Here is a 21080-nt window from a genome sequence, read left to right on the forward strand (position 1 = left end):
CGCGGGGCTGTAGGGCAGGGCGCGGCTCCACTCCGCTCTTCTGGCCTCTTCCCTTCCCTCCCCGTTCCCCGGGAAGGAGGAACGGGACGGAGGAGCGGGCTCCGCGCGGCGGCTGCGCCTGCCCGCCGCGAGGGGACGAGCGGGCGGTGCCGGAGGTGTGAGGCGGAGGCGGGGGATGCGAGCGGGCACAGGCAGCGGCTCGGTGGCGCCGGAGCAGCCGGGCACCGCCTGAGGCGGCCATCGCTCCCTCCCTCTGTCCCACCGGCGGGGCTGAGCCCTCGGCCCCGCCGCAGAACAGCGCGGGCTCGGCGGCGGCAGCCCCTCCCGTCGCCCGCTGTCAGTGACCGATCCACCGCGCCCCAGGACGATGCGCGCCCGCTCGCTGCAGAAGAAGGCGTGACGGCGAGGAGCGGGCCCGCAGCCGCGGGAAGGAGGAGCGGTGCCCCGCGTCTCCGCAGCCGGGGGTGGGCGGGCGGGCGGATCGGGGGAAAGCGGCGCCCCGGTGCCCGCGGGCGACGTGCGGCCGCAGCTCGTCGGTAGCGGCCTCTCGCCGGGAGTCCGATGCCAGCGCCGGTGCCACGGCTCGCTCTGCCTTCTCGGGAAAATGCATCCGTGCCCGCCACGCTGCTGGCGGCGGTGCTAGGGGGAGCGGCGGCGTGGAGCTCTGTGCGCACCGCCTGCCCCATCCCGCTCCGCCTCTGAGGCACACGGAGCCCTCCGCGGCCGCGCACGTCCCGGCGAGAAGCGCCGCAGCCGCCGCCAGTCCCTCGCGGAGAAGGCGAGCGCCTCCCCGTTCGCCTGCAGGAGGGGACCCATCCGCCCCCGAAGCCACCGCTGCCGCCCGCCCGGGGGCCGGAGCCGCTGCCTGCGGGCGCCCGGCGGGGCCGGTGGCCATGGGAGCCCGGCCCGCGGGGGGCGCTCCCTAGGGCGCGGGCGGCCCCGCTCGGCCCCCGGCAGCTGCGGCGAGCCCAGAGCAGCGGCCCCGCCGCCACGGGGCTGCAGAGCTGCCGGCGCGGCGAGGAGCGCCCCGGGGACGCGGCACCACCGGTGCCAGGCGCTGCCGGCCGCCATGGGGTAAGGATGTCGCGGGGGCCGCCGGGCTGGTGGCGGGGCTGGGGGTGGGAGCGGCCGCCCGCGGAACTGTGGGCGCTGCTGCATGCGCACGGAGTCGAGGGGTCTCACTGGCGGGGTGCGCCAGCAGCAGGAATCCTGCTGCAGTCGGTGCCGTGCATCAGCCCGGTGAGGGGAGAGCAGTGCGATCCGTGAGGGGCGCACCGCGATCTGCAGAGGTTTGTCTCCGCCGTAGCCACATCGGAATTCTGGAAGAGCCGTCTCGGCTCCCGGTGCCCCACCGTGAGGACCTTTCCCGGGTTGTCAGGCAATGCTCAGTCCTGAAAACGAGTGCTTTAAACTCAGTGCGCTTGGGTGAAATTCCAGAACAGCGAAGGCTCGGTTTCACTCTTCTGGAGTCTTCAGAGAATATCCAACAACGTGGGAATTTCTCAATAAATTGAAGGCTTTAAGGAAATCGGCTTCACAGCAGGTTCCCTAGTAAACTAGGGAATCCACTTGAGAGCTTAAGGAAATGAGAAGGAATAAAATCTATAAAATTAGTCAGATATCATATAAATTCGTAGAAAAAAAGTGACATAGATACCTATGAAAACTTTCCCCAGTCGTATCCTTAGGAATTTGAATAGTGGTTTGAAAAAATAGTCCATGCTACTGAGCTTGTCTGACAGTGGAATGGAAACTCATCCGTGTTCCAGAGCAACAGAAACCTGGTATGATCTGGCAAACTGCAAGGTGGAGGCAGATTTTCAGAGCATTATCAAGATGCTGTTTTAATAAAAATTTATGGTAATAGTTCAAAGTCTACAAAAGTTACAAATCATGTAATTTGTATTTTGGTCGTTTAGGAATTCAGATGTGAAATTGGCATGTTACTGTGGGAGTTACAGATGTGTCCCGAGGCTGTTTAGGACATTTGAATTCTTCAGTTTATTAACTTCCTTGCATGTGTGGCGATAACAGCTGCATCCTTGTCTCTGTCCTATCACTGGGGGTCACAGGTCAAGATATAGGAGGGAATGACTCCTTGCTCCTTAGGCTGGTTTTTATTTTTCTGTTTTCTTCTGTTCCATTAAAAAATTCAAACAGAATAAACCCAAACTTGCAACTGTCTGCATATTCAAGGAAGTGATGTTTCTCCCAAAAGTCTAAATGATATTATATTTGTTTGGGATATATGGTTAAAATATGGTACAAATCCCTGTCTGTAGAGAGGTGAAAAAAAACCCAGTTGTTGATGTGATGACTTGAGTAGTATCTAGGCACATTATCGTCAAGAAGACTAAATTGCTAGCAAATATTTTAACCACATTTTAGACAGTATGCTTTGGGTTATTGCAATATAGAATTCCTTTGCAGACCATCTTCTAATAAGGAGGACATACCCCAAAATGTAAGAATGTGTTACTGATAAGCCCACATCTCTCTAAATCTGAGTGAGCACACCCAAGCCAGGGCCAGCACCTACTTAGTGGATCCATGGTTAAGCATCAGACATTTGTTACTGTTCAGAGCAGAAGTCTTGATTCCACAGTTGTTCTGTATTAATTTCTAAATGCCAGTGCCTGTGGATTACAGAGTATTTCTACACCAGGGTGTGCTGGGATTTTAATTCAGGTTGATACTCTATACTCTGCTAAGGTCTAAAAATTGAGTATTCTGGAAGGAAGTTGCAAAATCATTGGTAATTCAATGTACCTGGGTCACATGATGATCTGTGTATTATATTCAGTGTTTAATGGGTACTGCTATGCTGTAGCTTGTAGACAGATCTTGTAGAACCTGACTGGTGGAGAGCTCACCTCACCATTTCAATGGTTAGAACACAGGAAGCTTGGGGGAGGGAAGTTGGCTTGCCAAACCATCAGGAGCTTTCTTAGTCTCCTTTCATATATTGGAGAATTCACTATTCTGCTAGTGTAGTTCAGACTGTTCGGCACGTGCAACACCATCAGGCAAGCCAGGTAATTATGCACTGGGTGTGTGGTGGAAACCAACTGGTGAGTAGCTGGGCTTTGGGCTAGTGCTTCTATTAAACATTTTTTTGGGAAACATGAAACTAGAGAAATGTAGAGTAGTTCAGGACACTTTCTTAGTGCTGTATCCTGTATGTCTGTGTGTGTCTCTCCTCTCACAGAAGGTAAGTGTATCAAACCCTGTGGATTATACAGCCCAGACACACAGGATGTCCAGTCTTGTTTCTCTATCTGCCAGTCTGCCTCACTTCTCCCAGTTTGTCTTTCCAATTGCATAAAGACACGATCTTCTCAATAGTTACTGTTAAGTGATACAACCACTGTGGACAGCCTTTTGTTGGATTGACCACATACATTATAGCATTCTTTAATAGGGAAAGGATTTTGTGTAAAGACTATGTTCTATACTAGCTGATAACATGTATTCATGTGTTCATTGTCAGCATTGCACAGTCTTCTTTGAGCAGAAGTCTGATTGCATTAAAATCGTCAAGTAACAGTTCTAAAGCATACTTGGGATATATGTTGGCAGCTTAGGCTATTGTATGCATTGACCAGGTAAGTATTGTGTGACAAGTTGGAACTGTTGCTACTTTTTTCTTGTCATTGGTACTGTTTGTGCTTCAGTCTATGAGCAGGGGAAGTATAGACAGTGATGCAGTTGTTGTTTAGGCTGGAATGAATACACTTCTTTCCAGACGCGATGGGGAAGCTGCACAGCTGGTAGGGATGCAGAAACTGATGTCTTAAACATAACTGATGTATTAAACATAATATCTAGTATTAATTCCTGTTTTATTGATGGGTAGTCTCTCCATAAGTACTTCACATGATGGCCTTTACATGATGGCTGTGGACAAATATCTAAATTTGCTACTTGCTTTCCCCACCATTCATGCTGAATTGTAAGGAATTGCAAAGTAAAAGCTTCTGGAAGATGTGCTCATCTCTGTCATGTCATGTTAATCAAGGTGTCCTTATAAAGGCTTCATCTTCAGTTTTGTTGGACTATATTTAGTATGTTATCTCTGTAAACGTGGTTATGATGCATGTCAGTTTGAGACGGCAGAATTGGAATACTAGAGTTCTTAAGTTGGCTGGAGAATATTGAGAAAAATTAATATTTTGGGGTATACTTGTTAGTGCTGCACTTGCCTAGATATAAGTATTTTAACTTTTGGTAGTCTGCAACTGGTTGATCCACTCCTAGATCTTACACTATAAGAAGTATGTGCAGTTAGTCAAACACATTTCCTTAAACAGGACGAACTACAATCTTGTCCTGAAATGTTTTGGTTTGCTTTCTGTATCTGGGTAACAAGACATGAGCACCATAAAGCTATTGGCTGCCACAAGTATTACTGATCATTGAATTTGGCCAGACTCAAATTCTTTAACCTGTTTTCTTCCCAGGTAGATTTGATGGTAGCTTTCCCAAAACTTTGTTTTAGCAACACTTCTATCAGCTGTACTCCAAAGAAATACTGCAGATAGTAGAGTGGGAAGTGTAGCTTCTTGGCAGTAGTTCAGTGTTACTGCAATTCCTGGCCATCTTGCTGTCTCAGGGGTAAAATGAGATGCTTATTGTGTGAAAGCAATGGCAGCAAAGTAGTTTTTGCTGTCTTCTGTAGCAGAATGGAGAGTCTAACAAGTTCCACAGATAACACTAACAAAACCTGATATCTGTAAAGAATTAGTAACGTATGAATACCAATACAGACTGCATGTAAGTCAGCCTAAAATGGTTAATAAACTACTTTTCAGAGAACAATATGTGTAGACCTCTGCCATGCTTAAATTATATTCTGTCACAGTCACTTTATGACTTCAAAACAAGCATGGGAAATCTGAACCAGATATTCTCGCATGCCAAAACATAAATAAGTGTTCTGACTATCATGGGGGAATGATTGCTGATCTAGTGAAGGTATTTGTAATGAGTTAAGGTTGCAATTGATCTGTTTTGGTACTTCCTTGCATTATTAAGATTCTATAGGCTAAGCCTCTAGGAAAAATCCTCCTTCTGCTGAAAATAAACATTTCAGTCCTTAGGATTCATCATGTTGAGATTATTTTTATTCTCAGTGTCTCAAGGCAAGCATCAGATGTATCTGTCTTCTTGTGATTTATTTTTCCAAAACAGTGCTTGTTGTACCACAGTTGCTATTGTCTTTGCAGGACTCAACTTGATGTTGAGCCAGTATCCAAAAAAAACATTGTCTTGGAGCCACAGAGATTGCAATGGCTTGTACTTCTGTTAGAGGTCAGCGCTTCTAATCAGAGAAGGCAATGACACTTAACTAGAGCTGAGCAGAGTATTTCTGCCTGCTAGTTAATAGAAGTTTTAAGTAGAATTTAGCTATCACTTTTATGGGAATTGTTGCAAAACATTTATTCTTTATGATTGTCTCATTAAACTGTAATTTGATTTAAGGCTCTTAGCTAATCACTCTTTAAATCATTGCCTTTCAAATCTGTGTCTATGCACTAGTGTACTTCAGAGAAGAGCATTATCTTATTATATAACTCTAATTTTCTGGTAGTTTCTCATTACTATAGGTGCCTCGGACATTGTTTTAGTTGAGGCTATGGTTTTCCAAGGTATTCCAGACCATATGAAAAGTGCAGATAGTTCAACCTGACTAGAGCTTAGTTTTTCTTCTCCTTTAGATATCTGGAAGCTGTTGAGGCCTAAAGTGATTACCAAGGACCGAGGTCTCTGCTAGTCCAGAAGTTAAAAATTAAGAGGTGCTTAGTGAGGAAACCAGTGTGTGTGTTCATATCCAGCCAGGCTGTGACTATGTCTGGAATGGACCTTGCATGAATATGTATATGTGCCTGTGTTTTACCAATGTGCACTTTGTATCTGAGACAGTTTTGCCTTGGAGAAGACTCTCAGGCTTCCCCATGTGTGTGGTTATAATGTTAGTAACAGTTAACTGTGACAGTGAACAAAGAAACAAAGTATTCTGTATTATTTAAGGTGGAAAAAAACCCAGAGTCCACATCTTCTTTTTTCTTCTTTTTTAAAGATATCATGAAACATGTATTTAAATGCCCTACTTACAACCCTATTTAGGTGAAAGCTTCTGTAAAAAAAATTTCCAAGTGCATGCTTTCTAGTTCAGGGTTTTGTGCTGTTCTCCCTGCAAGGCTTTTTCAGATATGTTAAGTCTTAAAGGTAACGTGTAATGGGTGTGAAAACATTGCATTATGAAAAATCTGCTTTTATGTCCAGTTTTGATGGTAGACTTCTTTTCCCCGTTCTGTTTCAAGTTTTTTATATTTCCCAAGGCTCAGCCGTGTGAGATCCACCAAAATTAGTATTGTGTTCAGGACAGAAATACTAGAGGGGAGAAGAGGCTAGAGGGAGCTGTGGGTTTATTCTACCTGGTCCTTGCACAATGCAGTGTTGAGCTCTATTTTATCTACACAGAGTCCTGGTAGTGGCATTACTCCATTTGGTGAAGTAATGGAACAGTGTTTCAATATGATATTGATTTTCTGGATCTGAATCACAATCATGCTTCTGGCAACAGACTGCACTCTGATATACTTCTTTGGTGGCAAGCAGTGATGAATGCCAGTCATCGTTAAAAAATTAGTCTAGGAAGATACTGTTTAAACATGCAATAGATGATGCTGGATTGCCAGATAAGCATATATTGACGTTTCCAATAACTAGTCATGATTTCCAGCTTTTTTAGTTAGAGTTATCAAGTTAGCTAACTTCAGCAGACTTCATCACTTGTTTTCTGTAATGGGAGAGGAGAACTTGAAATGCATAGCTCCTCTTGGGTCTTTCTTCTTCTTCCACATACATGCAAACAATTCACAGGCACTGTTTTATTGATGTTTGTGGTTGTGCTCTTTGCCAACATCCCGATTATTAAATTTTCACAGATCTTGCCACTAAATGGTGGGACCCACAGAAGACAAGCACTGCTTCTTCTCCTTGCCTACTACAGCACCAATGCTTGTGCAGTGAGCTATGTCAGTAGTGTAACCTAGCTGAATGCAAATACAGGGATATGCACAAGGGAAGGGCAACTACAGGTGGGATAGACCTACCTTTTACTACAGCAGTGTCTCTTTATTCTGGTGAGAAATGTTTAAAAAGTTCTGAACTCAGATCTACCGCTATTAAACTTTGCTCCTCAGTTTTGAAGCTCAGATCTGGAAAGGTTTTTTTGACTGTCCACTGGGTTGAATTTCAACTTATTGACAAATTGTATTTTTTCCCCCATTGAATACTGTATTTAATAGTAGAACAAAACAATACCACATCCAAACCCAAACGAAAATACTTGCTAAGCCAAAACCATAGCAGGTGATATTTCTGGGTATAGCATTTGGATTTTTAAAGTGCTTTTAAATTACCTATTCTGTAAATAGTATGCTGTAGTCTTGGATCCATAGTTAATCTTCAAGCTCTTCTTGTAATAGGACATACAATGAGACCTTCCCTGAGTTTTGAGAACTGAAGAATAAGCTTTAAATGGTCAAGACTTTACAGTGAAGTGTTGGTGAAATAAATCATCTTTGACGTGTTCTCACAATTCTTATGCATACTTCTTAGGCCTGTTCATTTCCAACAGACTGCTAGCCCTGGCTTGTCTGTACAAAATTCTGAAAGAATGTACTATGTGATATTGGAGAAAACACTGTTTTCTCCAGTATGACTTACTGTGGAGTACACAGCCATGGCAGCTATCTTAGGGTACTTTTCATGCTAACAAAAATAAGCATATGCAATAATATGTGCTGTGTATCTCTGTTGTCAAATGACTGTATGCAGTAAACTGGGGTATTAAGGAGATAGCTGGATGATTTGCTTTAACTGGAACAGCTGTGTTTTTGCACTACTTGGGTTTTTCGCTGACTGTGTGTGACTACAAGAGTAACCTGCAGGAGCACTTCTGTTGGATTAACTTACTTTCAGCTTCTGGATACTGATTTCCAAATGCTTTTTCGATGTGCAAGTATAGATCCCTTTTCTACATCCAGGCATATGGAAATACTGATTTTTATCAAGAAACAATTAGCAGTGCTTAGGAATAGATAGTGTCCTGCTGATTAGAGTCCTAGGTACTCATGGTTCTCGGAAGTACTGCACAGCTCATATAGTATCTCTGGCTACTCATGATAGTAAAACTCAAAGGATCTTTGAGAAATTTTCATGGAAAAGGCACAGGTGCTGAAGTACATTATTAAATAATAGTCCATTATTTTGGCTGAATTTTGTGAAATGAGCAATGAACACTGGATTCCCTAAGATAACCTTATATCTGGATGTAAATGTTCCCCCTGTCTCTTACAATGGATCTTAATGGGCACTTGAGATCTGAAGTAGTTTTTAATGAGAATTATGTATTTGGTGAGCATAAATGTGACATAGGAATTTTAAAAAAACCCAACACAACTTCCTCTTTTGTCCACATTATTTATAGTTTTTAAAATCGGACTGCAACAAAAGCTAGAATAGTTCTATCACTGGGATAGAATGATGAAGAGCATTATAGGGTCCTTTTCAATATGCCACTTATTGTTAGCAGAACTGGAGAATTAATAATATTATGGGATGAAGTTCTTAGACAAAGAAAGACAATCTGCTTCTTCCTCAATTGTTCTTACAAAGAACAATTTTACTTGGCATTAAAATATATTTAAAGAGTCCTTGTCGTTTCCTCATTAACAACAGCAAATCCAACATTTAAAGAATACTGCTGGTCTTGAGTGCTCAGAGATGGACATGGTGCTCCTCAAATCACTTGCACTAAGTCAGCCTTTACAGATAGAATCCACATCTAGATCTTGTAAAGGTTACCTGCTGCTCCACCATCATGTTTGTTTTATGTCTTGGTACTTCTGCCACTGTATAATGTTTTTTTGTAAAACCCAAGACTTTCCTTATTCGGGGAAACTTAGATCATTTTTTCTAGTATCTATGCTGTTCATCTTCCTGAAGAACTGTTACTCTTCATATATGTAACACTGGAAAAATTTTTGCAGTTAACTATGGTATGAGTACTTCTTGCTCATGGCATTCTATTTGCTATATTAATCAGTCTGTAAACACAAAACCTGTTGGTGAGTGAGAAATGGCAGTTTCTGCTACATGGACTAGTATTTGATGCTTCAGTTAAGCCTCTTTTGGACATAACCATGTGATCACCTAAGCACTCCTGTTTAGGAAGTCTATACCATGTTTAGCATACAGCTATAAAATGTTTTTAAATGCAGTTTCTTTAAAACTGACTTTGCAATGCAAGCATTCTATGAGTAGCTAATGGACCTGCTTGGTTTATTCATGGATACCAAAACACTGGGGCTTGATTTCTTACATTTAATAGCTGTTCTGATATTTATGCACAGGTGGGGGTGAGGGAGGCTTTTCTAGTTCTTGTTTCACACATAGGTTTTGAAGGTATGGAACCCTACCAGTTCATTCAGGTACTATGTAGGGAAAATTGTTCATTAAGAAAAGGTCACACTGAACTGTCAAGCTCTTAGCAAATGCTTGTTCTTGCTCTTTGATTAGATGCTTCTTAACTGTAGTAGCGTGCATTTATTGCTGAATATTTACCAACTTTTTATTGAGCTGGTAAATACAGGCCTCTAAAGTAGGCAATTTGAGCCAAAACTTCTGCACCAACTGTATGGTATCAATTTTTTTTCTCAGTTTGTCAAAATGCTAAGCAGTATTCTGAGACCTGATTTTTTAAAAACTATTTTCATCTGAGTAAAGCCCTGACACCCACCTGCTGTCTTGGGGTTAGAACTAAGGTCATCGTAAGTGCCTTTCAGAAGTATGAGCTAAGTTCTGAAGTGTTGTTTGCGAAGTGGTTACTAATTTAATTCCAGTACAACACATAATACTTTGTCTTTACCAGCCTCCATCAGCACAATCAAAGTAAGTGCATGAGCTGTCAATGAGGAAATGTTTCTTTACATTATTTCAAAAGCAATACCTGAGGATAGCACTAATGCTCTTTTGTGTTTCCAGAACTGTCATCTTCACAGAATCATAGAATGGGTAAAATACAAAGGGACCACAGGAGGTCATGTGGTCCAGCCTCCCTGCTCAAGCAGTGTCATCCCAGAGCATATTTCACAGGATTGTGTCCAGACAGTCCTTGAATATCTTCACTGAGGGAAACTCCACGACCTCTCTGGTCAGTCTGTTCTAGTGCACGGTCACCTGCACAGTAAAGAAGTTCTTCTTCATGTTCAGGTGGAATTTCCTGTGCATCAGTGTCTGCCCATTGCCTCTTGTCCAATTGCTTGGCATCACTGAAAAGATGGTCCACCACTGGTCCATCATCTTGACACCCTTCCTTCCAATACTTGGATACACTGGTGAGATAGCCTCTCAGTTGTTTCTTCTTGACGTTGAACAGTGCCACCTCTCTCTGCCTTTCATAATAAGAGAGATGCCTCAGACCCCTCACCATCTCTGTAGCCTCTGCTGAACCCACTCCAGGAACTCCAGGTCTCTCTTGTCCTGAGGAGCCCAGAACTGGACACAGCACTCCAGGTGAGGCTTCACAGGACTGAGTACAGGGGCAGGATCATTGACCTGCTGTCAATGCTCTTCCTAATGTCCCCAGGATCCCATTGGCCTTCTTGGCCACCAGGGCACGCTGCTGGCTCATGGACAGCTTGTTGTCCACCAGGACCCCCAGGTCCTTCTCCTCAGAGCTGCTCCCCAGCAGGTCAGCCCAAGGCTGTGCTGGTGCCTGGGGTTGTTCTTCTTCAGGAGCAGGACCCTGCATTTGCCTTTGCTGAATATCACGTGGTTGGTTCTTCTTTGTCCATCTCTCCAACCTGCCGAGGTCCTTCTGAAGGGCTGCACAGCACTCTGGGGTGTCAATCACTCCTCCCAGCTTAGCATCATAACTGAATTTGCTGAGGAGAGATTTGCCCATTTATACAGGTCAAGGATGAAGTTAAACAGTTCAGGGCCTAGTATTGGACCTTGGGAGACACAACCAAGGACAGGCCTCCAACCTTGCCACTGATTTTGACCCTCTGGAATCTGCCATTCTTCCAGTTCTCAATCAATCTCACTGTCCGCTCATTCACTCCCCACTTCCTGAATTTCTGTATGAGAATGTTGTGAGCAATGGTGTCAAAAGCCTTGATGAAATTAAGTAGACAGTATCAACTGCTTTCCCCTTGTGAGCTACTTCTCAGTGGAATGAACAGCCTGTTCCAGGTTTGGCTGTCCTCTGCTTGTTGGGGTTCATCCTGATGGCACAGCAATTGGCCCAATTCCTTGACTGATGCTTATTATGCAGACCTGTCTAACTTTTCCCTTGTCAGATTCTGTAGTGGGCTGTGCAGAGCACTCTTTGCTCCATACACGGTGTGTGTTCATAATAGTATATTTAAAAATGGATTGTGCCCTTTATCATTGTTTTGCATCTTGCTACAGTGGGAGGTTGCCTGGCAGTGCGAGGCATGTCAATAGGAGAGACAGAATTTGGAGCCCTTTTAGGAATACCTTCAGTGATCCAATGAGCAAACTGCATTGCCTGTCAGGAGTGGTATTTGGGCCTCAGAATGTTTAGTGTAAGTGTATGGTGAACAATCAGGGAAACAGACGTGGGACTCCCAGTCACAGGTCAATATAGGTTCAACCACTGCATCCAAAATTCAATAGTGTTTACTTGGCTGTAAGTTATCAGAAGAGAGAAACTTGCTGGCATGGTAATAATATGCTCAAAGTGAATTAAAGAGTCTTTATAGTTCCTGTAGTACTTAATAGGTGATTCAAATTGATTTGTTATTTATGAATATAAAATAATTTGTTTACCTTTCTAGGAGTCTAATTCAGTTCCTTGATACAAATAAAATGATCCAGTTCTCATCTTTTGATGTGAATGTGGACTAGTGATTTTTTTTTTTTTCCTTTGAAACTCAGCATGCAGCTGTAACACTCTGGTTGACAGATTGTTTAAAAATCAGGTGCTGGTGATGAAATGCATGTCTATTCAGGCCCTCCTTATGCAAGTTCTGATACTTCCACTAGTGCTGCTGCAAGCATGAGTTCAACTTTCACGTGTCTGCAGTCAACGTGGTTGGGCTAGTGGTTTACTTCAGGGTGTTTATTTTTGAGGGTTTAGTCCAAAACTCCTAAAACTGACTGTTAACTGACAAATTCTTAATTTCAAATATGGTGTTTGTGGGTTTTAAGCTGGAGATGAAAGCCATGAAAAGTGCCAGGCCCACTTAAAGAAAAAGCTTTTTCACATAGAGAAGGCATGTCAAAATTAATAACCTGGAGATGTGGAAAAAGATGGAGTGGAAGTGGTTGGTTGGGATTAAGAAGTGGTAAGGAGGTGTGACTGTTTCTGTATGAAGCTCTACAGGGAAGCAAAATGGAAGTTCAGAGCCAATAAGGAGGTGAATTAAAGCTATTAAGAAGCAAAGAGAAGTTCCTAAAGACTGTGGTGCCAAATGAGGAGACTTCATTTTAGTACAGATATATCTTTTAGACAAATTCCAAATGTGGAGTAATAGACAAGAAAGATGTGAATTCCTTGGTTTTTCTGCTGTTAACAAATTGTCTACACACCTAGTCTTAATAATAACAAAATTATGACTAGTATTACATTAGCATTGTCTCTCAAAGTCAAAGATGATTGGAAAAACAGCAGTTAGGCTAATATTTAAATAGTATCACTGTTTACCATATAATTGCCGTTTATCTCAATAGAAACACATGATGACTTGATTCTGTGATTTTGTATTTCTTCTTTTATTTTCAAGGTTCCAGAATTCTCATCAGTCTATTGTCAAAAGCCCCAGCTTTGCCACTTTGCTCCATAGCTGGGAAATGCAGCAGTCAGAACAGAAATTCTTGTCATAGGCAATGATGAGATTTGATGGAGCATGCAAAATCACACTGAATGTCAAATCAGAAAATACTGTGTTTACATTTTTTATTGAACTCTATTTTTTGGAATCTAAGATGATGTGGGATTGCCACTCTTATTATTTCAGTGATCTACATAGCTTCATGTCCTAGTGCTATCCCTCTATTCTCACTTCTTCATACTGCAGTACCTGTGCATGGTAACACTTGTCAGTGCTGCTGAAGGATTTTATTAGAGCTACTAAATTGATCTAACCAAACTTTAGAACAGAGGGTGTTGATTTACAGACAGTCTTATGCTTTCATGTCAGGACAAAGCGAGGAGTTTCAGTCTGTCAGTTTTCTGAATCTGCTGCTCTGGGTGGTATTTCTACCGCTGCTGTCTTATGAGCCTTAAATCCCACCAACTACTATGATTAACATCAAAGACCTTGCAAGGTGCTGTTTCTACCTATCTGTGCCTCAGCAAGAGCACCTAAGTGGCCCCATGCAGTTTGGCTTAATTCTCACCTTGTTTAGTCAGCATCAATTGGTCTAATTATTTGTGAGTGGCATAAACAGCCCTTATCACAAGCTGAAAATTGTTTTGCAAAGCAAACTACTTAACTTTAAATCTTAAAGAATCCGTAAATTAATTTGTGGGTGTTAGTGAAATGTGAAAAGAAAAATATGCGGGTCATGAGTAGGCTTGCATTCTGGAAATTGCAGAGGTTGAAAATTGTGTCCCATCTGGAGCCTTCCTCCACATTTTCTTCATCCTTCTCCCTGCCCCTGGAAAGACGGGTGCTGCTGGGCCTCTTGTAAAGCCTGCCTCTCTAGCAGTGTCTCTGGATCCCAAAGCAACTTTATGCTCTTGCTCTCTCTGCCTCTGTTATTTGGAGAGCTGTGCTTGTGCTGCTGGTGTAAAGGGTTCAAATTTTTTTTCTTTCTCTTCTGTTGTTTTTTAATTTTTCCCTTGAAATTGTAGCTCTTGTAATGGTTCTGAAGACTACAGATATTGTTCCTGAGGACCATGTCTAGAAAATGTCTATTCATTTACTCTCAAGAAAACTGCTAGTGCAGGAAGACAAGAAACTATAACTTAATTGTCTCATGACTTTGTATTAAAGTACTGTCTGAAGTAACAGTAGAAATTCAAGCTAAGCAGTTAAACTACCTAATGTTCTCCCTTAAAATATTTGCATGAGTTCTGTAAGAGTAGTCTGACTGTCAGAACACCATTGCAGGCAGATTTTGGATGAAGATTGCCAAGGAAAAATTGTCTCTGTGCAGAATCAAGGAACTAGGGGAACTAACAACAAGGCCTGCTTGTGGATTGCTTTCAGGCCTATCTAAACTTATTTTACTAACAAGCATGAATAATGGTAGTTCTTCCTTTCTGCTTTCTTCTCTTTTCTGCTTGTGTTGCAAGTGTGGCTAAGTTGGATTTCCTTGCTGTAGAATAGAGAGAAACATATTTTTAGAGCATTCATTGCCTGCTTATTTCTTATTCCAGATGCAGCATAGCTTAGCTTACTGCATGTAAGAGCTTTTGCAGGAATGTTAATATCTAGACTTCTTTCAGAAATGTCTCATTACACTGTTGTTTCAGGATTCTTTGTTCATAAACTAGAACCTGATATTGGTTTTGGGTTTTTTGTTTACCTCTGATAAATACTTCTAGTGACTAGATATGGAAAATGGCTGTACAGCTTAAAATTGTCTAGTTCTAAAGACAGAACTCCTCTCTTGACTTCCTGGCAAGAATTTTCAAACAGAGCAAAATTCAAGAAAAAGTACAATTTTTTACTATCATGATTTCTTAGTATTTTCACTACAGATAAATATCTATTCTAAAATTCAGCCTAACATAATTTAGAAAAAGAACATTTAATGCTCTAAAGTCCTTAAAAGCTAATGGTTAGTTCTATCCAATTTTGTAATTAAAACAAATTTAAGGTAAACATTTGTTCAGAGATACCTTTGTCCACTTGCTTGCACAATTTAGAGGAATAATTACTTAGGTACCTAGGAAAATTCTGAAGATACCTATATCCCTGGAATAAGTTACTAAATTGAAGTGAGAGCTTTATGAAGATAAAGCTGAGTAATTAATAATACACTTTTTATTACGTCATTTGATTCCCAGAACTCTCGCTTGATTCCTGCTATGAAAATGAGCTTTTCAAGGTTGTGTGGAAGGACAAAAATGGAAAACCTTAGAGACATGGACCATCATTCAGCTATGGGAGTAACTTTCACAGTCAGTGATAAATTATTGCTGTGAATGTTTCCTGCAACACTTCAGCTGGTTGCCTACCTGCTGAGCTTGAGGAGCGTATGATAACAACATATGGGGGCATTGGAGAACAGGCATTTAAAACAAACCCAGAGAACTGCAGAAGTGAAAGCAAGTCCAGTTTATTTTTCTTCTTCTTTTTTTTTTTTTTAAATCAGTTTAACACTGCCCTATACATAATCTACATGTAGCTTTTTTAATCTTTAGTATAAACAGCTTCATGTTCACTGTTATTATATGAAAAATTTAAGAGTTTTGTTGGGATTTTTCTTTGCTCTGCTATATAAGCCTTAATTTTTAGTACTGGGCACTGATTTGTCCTCAGCTTTGCAACTCTGCCACCTTCCATGCTGCTGATGTTACTAAATTTGTGAGACTGTTATCTTCTGTCCTACCATTAAATGTGAATCTGTGCTGTGGAAAAAGCTCTTTACTCTTCTAAAGTTTACTGAGCTCCTTCATGAGTCCCTTATGAATGGGAAGCTCAGACGGAAGAGGAATGAGGTTAGGTAAACTTTCTCATTTGTCTTTGTGTTTGTTCAATAGCAAGAGCTTTATTTCCCAAGGTATGGTAATCATAACTCTTGGGAATTCATGTGATGGCAATATATTTTAAGTGCTGTCAGTTGTTGTCTTAAAGTGTCTGTTTGTATGAAACTTCCCTACCCCATTTCTTTCCCTTTGTTCTCTGGAAGGTACCATGTATGGGTTTCCTGAGCATTTGGTTGAGATTGGTACATATGGAGTCATCCATTTGTTCACCAAACAGACGTATATAGGATTGCATACCTGTAGAATGGTTAAGGTTGGAAAAGACCTGTAAAATCACCAAGTCCAACAATCAGCCTAGAACCAGCACCATGGTCACCACTAAAACGTGTCCCCAAATGCCATATCCAAAAATGGTGACTCCACCTCTTCCCTGGGAACCCTGGACACTGATAACACTTACCATAAATATTATTTTCTTAATACATTCTCTAAATATCTCCTGGTGCAAATTGAGGCCATTTCCTCTCATCCCATCACTTTTTGCCTAGGAGAAGAGACAGACCCCCACCTGGTTGCAACCTCCTTTGAGATAATGGTAGACAGTGGTAAGGTCTCCTCTCAGCCTCTTTTTTTCTTCAGGCTATATTCCCCCAGCTGCCTCAGCCACTCCTTGTATGACTTGTGCTCCAGTCCCTTCACCAGCTCTGTTACCCTTCTGTAGATGCCATCCACCTTAGTGGATGTACCAAAACATTACCAAAAGGAACTGATTTCAGAAATACTTGAAATTATGTGTTTTCCTGACTTGTCTGCTATGTAAAATAAAAAATCTGTTAATTGATGCAATAATCACAAGTGAACAGTTTTTCTGCTAATGAAAGTCCATAATTGCTGTCTTAAGTAGAGTTCTGTCTGCTCATAGGCATCAAATTTAACCTTGTTTGTATAAAACGATATTCTTTGCATCTAGCTGTATATATATATATGTTTTGTACACACAGTAAAATGTTACGGTTATAGTTTGGGGGTTTTATTGGGTGTTTTTTTTCTTTTCAAAAGTGTGAGGTGATAAGGTATGCAACTAGAATGCAACTTTTTCCTCTGTGGTCCAAATGGCTGACAGATTTTCACTAGTCTTTATAGAGACACTAACATTTCAAAGGTAATATATTTCTGGTAATCACTAAATTATTTTCTATTGACTTCCTATACCTTATGTCTCTTTAAGTATTGTGCAATATCCTACTTCAATCTGAAACAAATTGGTTAAAAATTAAGGCCCTTGAAAATGGAATGGACAGTATATAATTATGTTTCTGGCTAAGGTAAATTTACTTTTTACTTAACCTAACAGTTTAGTGGAAGTCTCTAGATAATTTTTCTCCCCTCAAATCCTGAAAAGCAGCAGGTATTACTTGTGATGTTATGTTAACTCCTAAATGCTTAAAAATCTCAGGTTAAAAGCTTATTCTTAAATGGAAACTAAACAGCTTAGAAAAAAACTTGAAGGCACTGCCTGTGTGGTGTTACACAGTCTGTAAAACTTATATTTTGAACTTTATAGGTAAATAGGCAGGTATGTGCATTAACTGATAACTGTATACAGAAAACAAGCTTTTTTGTAGCAACTGTCTAAACGTTTGCTGACTTCAAATAAACTTCATTCAAACTCAAAACATAACAACAAGAACAGGTCTAAGAATGTAGGTGTAGAACTAGATAAACTGTTGGTGGAATGGGAGAGATTTTGATTTGGTTACTTGATTGTAGCTCCCACTTTTTTGCTATCTCAAAGCTTGTTTTGAGATATGAAAGTTGTTATTGTATATGTACATTTTACATGAAAGTTATGTATAAGACTAAAAGGAAAATCTGAAGTAATAGTCATAGGATAAAAAGCAAAATCTTTGTTACAGTCATTACACAAGTCCATTCAGTGTGTTTGTTCAACTTTATAATTTTAACTTCAAGATGATATTATCAGTTACTTCCTGTCCAGAAAAAGATTACATTTCAGAATAGTTTCCATGCAATAGAAGCCAGTGTTATGTAATACTTTCCCCCAAATTTATACAATTTTTATCAGACCTCAGAGCATTTTTATGAAGATGGAACATTCAGTGTTTTGCTGTTACTTTGAACTGTTTGCAGAACTTGTTGACGCAGACTCCCTAAACAACACTGACTGTGTAGTTTATTAATTAATTTTGACTGGAGGTGCACTTTTTATCACTCTCTTAATTTTTTTCAGGAATCTCTTCTCAAGATGTTTAGGGGAACAAAAGCTTGCTACAGCTTCAGAAACAAGCTAGGGCAGAGTATTTTTAAGACTAGCAGGACACTGGGAAAAAGCTGTGGGATTAGTATGCTGACTTTTGGAAAAAGCAAAAAGGTCTTTGTCCTGTCCTAAATCTGAGGATAATGAGCAAATGCCTGAAATTCCATGTGCAGTGCTCATGTTGTCTGACCTGGGGAGAAATTTCCTTGAATGACAGCTATTATAGAGGCTCAGGATTCAGTGTATGCAAAATGACTGCCTGCAAAACATGTGTGATGCCTACTGTGGGGGCTTGCAGTCCTCAGGACTGCCGGAGACTGTGTGCTGAGCATGCTGTCTGTCCTGTGGCAGGGTCTGCTGTGCCCAGGGCTGTAATGGCGTGAAGACAGCTCACCTTTTGTCCAGTCTCCACCACCCTAACCAGCTTGCAGTGTGGTTGCACTCCCATTTTGAGCTCAGGGATATTGTCCTGTTTTTGTCTGCCTGTGACATCATCTTCCTCTGAAGCTCTTCATATGAAACCTCATGGATGAAATCTTGCTCTGTTTGCAACAAGAAAAAAATCTCCAAGGCACATTTTGTTGGACTTGTTTTGAAAACAATCTTGTATGTGGGCTCCATGTGCATCAAAGCCAGGAATTCTGCACTGATAATGCACTGGAGTTTGTGAGATCCGTGTTGGAGAAATAGACATTGACATGAATCTCATGGAATTTTCACTATCAAAACTGAGCTGAGTAAGAACACCCCATCACACATGCTTATTAATTTCCTTTTTGTCTTACTGGTTGGGGAAAGTACCTCTGCTGAGGAATTTAAAACTTCCAGGTGGCAGGCAGTGCCTGTGGAGGTTCCTTTTCTTTTAAAACTCAGTTCCTCTGTGGGTCACAATCACTCAGTGTTAGCCTATTTCTGTGTCTGCTGTCTGCTTCTGCCTGGGTAGCTCTTCACCCCAGCTCTTGCTTGAGAGTCATCTCCCATGTCTCCTTTGTCCTCATCTGCAATCCTGGCTTGGTCTTGTGTCTGTACAAGGGAGTTCATTACCTCTTCCTATATAGTGCAGCGACTTCTTTGCCAAAACACTGTCAATTTAGCCTAGTATGGAGGAGGAAGGGAGGGTTGTATCTAATTTTTAATATGTTTTTTAAGCATCATTAACACTCCATAAGGGTAGGCAAGTAGGATATCAAGTAATGTTGTAGAGGTTCATACTTTCTTTTCAGTGACTTTATTGTAACTAAGACAATGGAATCCCAGCCTTGAGAAATAATAGGTTTTATGGCATTCAAGATAATTTTGGAGTCATGGTAAACAACAGTGTGAAGGAAGAAATAAGCAAAAAGAGGTCTTCACAGCTAGTGCTGTAGAAGTACTAGATGTTAAAGAATAGATGTGTTTTTAAAAATAAGCATATATTAATGGATTAGCAAGGAAAGTACTTTCTAACCTTCTATACTAACTTAAGCTTCTTTCATGCAATCTTTGCTTAGTGTAATATGTTTCCTATATTGAGCAGTCTCCTTTTTTTTTTTTTTTCTGTAAAGGCTGTGTTAAGATGTCAAAATGGAAAGGGTGAGTGGAAACTATTCATTCAACTGTTAATAAACAGGTTTATCTCCTAAGCTTAGCTTAGGACTGATCACAAATCAATGAATGAATTTCTATATTGATTATGGAAAAGCCTGTTGTGACTCTGCCTGCTAAGGTGATACTTCTTAAGCTTCTTTACTCATCACATTGCTTCTCAGTTCCAGGAGGACTTGGCACTTGCTTCTTGTTAGTCTTTGTTTGACCACCGTAATGTCACAGTCTAAGGCAATTAAGAACAGCAGGATATGAGCCTTAATGTTTTTGCCATGCCTGAGCAGACATTTCTAATAGTCAAACTGTGTTACCATGGCATTTTTATTAGTTTGTTTTCTTTTTTGTTTAGCATCAGTATATTTCTGGAAAAATGAATTGCTTTGCTATGTAATTAGTGAGGAGTTCTTGTCTTAGTTCCTATTAATGTCTTTAATGAGTACTGAATACCTCCTGATAATGAAAGATGAAGAAGAGAAAGCTTAAAGGGGAAGAAAAGAGAGGGAGGAGTAAGAAACTGGTAGAGTGGTTTGGTTTTTTTACAGGATTGATTTTTCTTTAAAGCTGTTCTTCCTTTCTCAACTCCATATGGACAAAAATAAGGCACTAGACAGGGCAAACAGTTGGACTTAATGGTCCTTGAGGATCCTTTCCAACTCAGTTTATTCTGTGGTCCTGTGAAAAATATAAGGGACTTATTTTTTATACATAGAAATACATATTATAATTTAAAAAAATATATTGTTTGACCACCTGTCTTCCTATTTAAACAATATTCCTATAGTGAATATTATTTCAGCTGAATTGGTTGAAACTTCCATACTGGGAGGGCATCGTGTCCTTACATGAATAATAGAAGAGCAAAACTTTTATGTAAAGATATATTGGCTGAAGTTACAAATATTTTTATATGTTTTACACATTACCTGTTGCTTTTTCATAGATGTTTTAGGAAATCTAAAATTTAAGTATCTCTATATGCTATCTTACTACAGAAAAGTACAGATGATGTAATTACACACCAGTGTTGAAGGACTTCAGTGGTGCATCAGTGACTGGTTCTGTAACACATTTAATCTTGAAGATATATAGTGCATAACTTCCATTAGCTTGCAGAAATAATCTTTATAAATGTTCATCGTCAAGTGTCAAAACAGTGGTCTAATTCTAGAGTCATCTGAAGTTTAGTGTCTTTGTCAGAAAAAAATCCTAATTACCTCAGTAATCTGGCAAAATCATGATTTATCCAACTCATTTAACAAAGGGAGCTGTGCTTTTTCCACAGAGTGAAGACAGCTTGTCATTCAGTAAAGCTGTACTTAAAACATGGAAAGACAGGACTGTAACTCTGGTATTATCAGAAGTGATTAAAGAAGTGGAAGTAAGCTTCATTTATACTGTTCCATACCTAACTGTACCATCTATGCCAGACCCACACTCTGCCCTACAAAGTGCTCTGGTTTGTCTTGAGCAGCACTGCTAAGCAATTATCAGGAACATGCAGGCCACCTCGTCAAACAAATT

General features: G+C 40.8%; 1 protein-coding gene across 1 annotated transcript in view; it reads left to right on the top strand.

The window, feature by feature from the left end:
• The first annotated feature begins 732 nt into the window (after positions 1-732).
• Positions 733-21080, top strand: part of HOMER1 (homer scaffold protein 1) — an 88423-nt gene continuing 68075 nt past the window's right edge. The window contains exon 1 of the mRNA XM_066181249.1: positions 733-1074. Within this exon, the coding sequence (XP_066037346.1) occupies positions 1070-1074 (5 nt within the window). The 5' untranslated portion in view covers positions 733-1069. The remainder of the gene's footprint in view (positions 1075-21080) is intronic.

The sequence above is a fragment of the Chamaea fasciata genome, unplaced genomic scaffold (assembly GCF_029207755.1).
Source record: "Chamaea fasciata isolate MVZ Bird 193981 ecotype frontalis unplaced genomic scaffold, bChaFas1.0.hap1 SCAF_4, whole genome shotgun sequence".
NCBI lineage: Eukaryota > Metazoa > Chordata > Aves > Passeriformes > Sylviidae > Chamaea > Chamaea fasciata.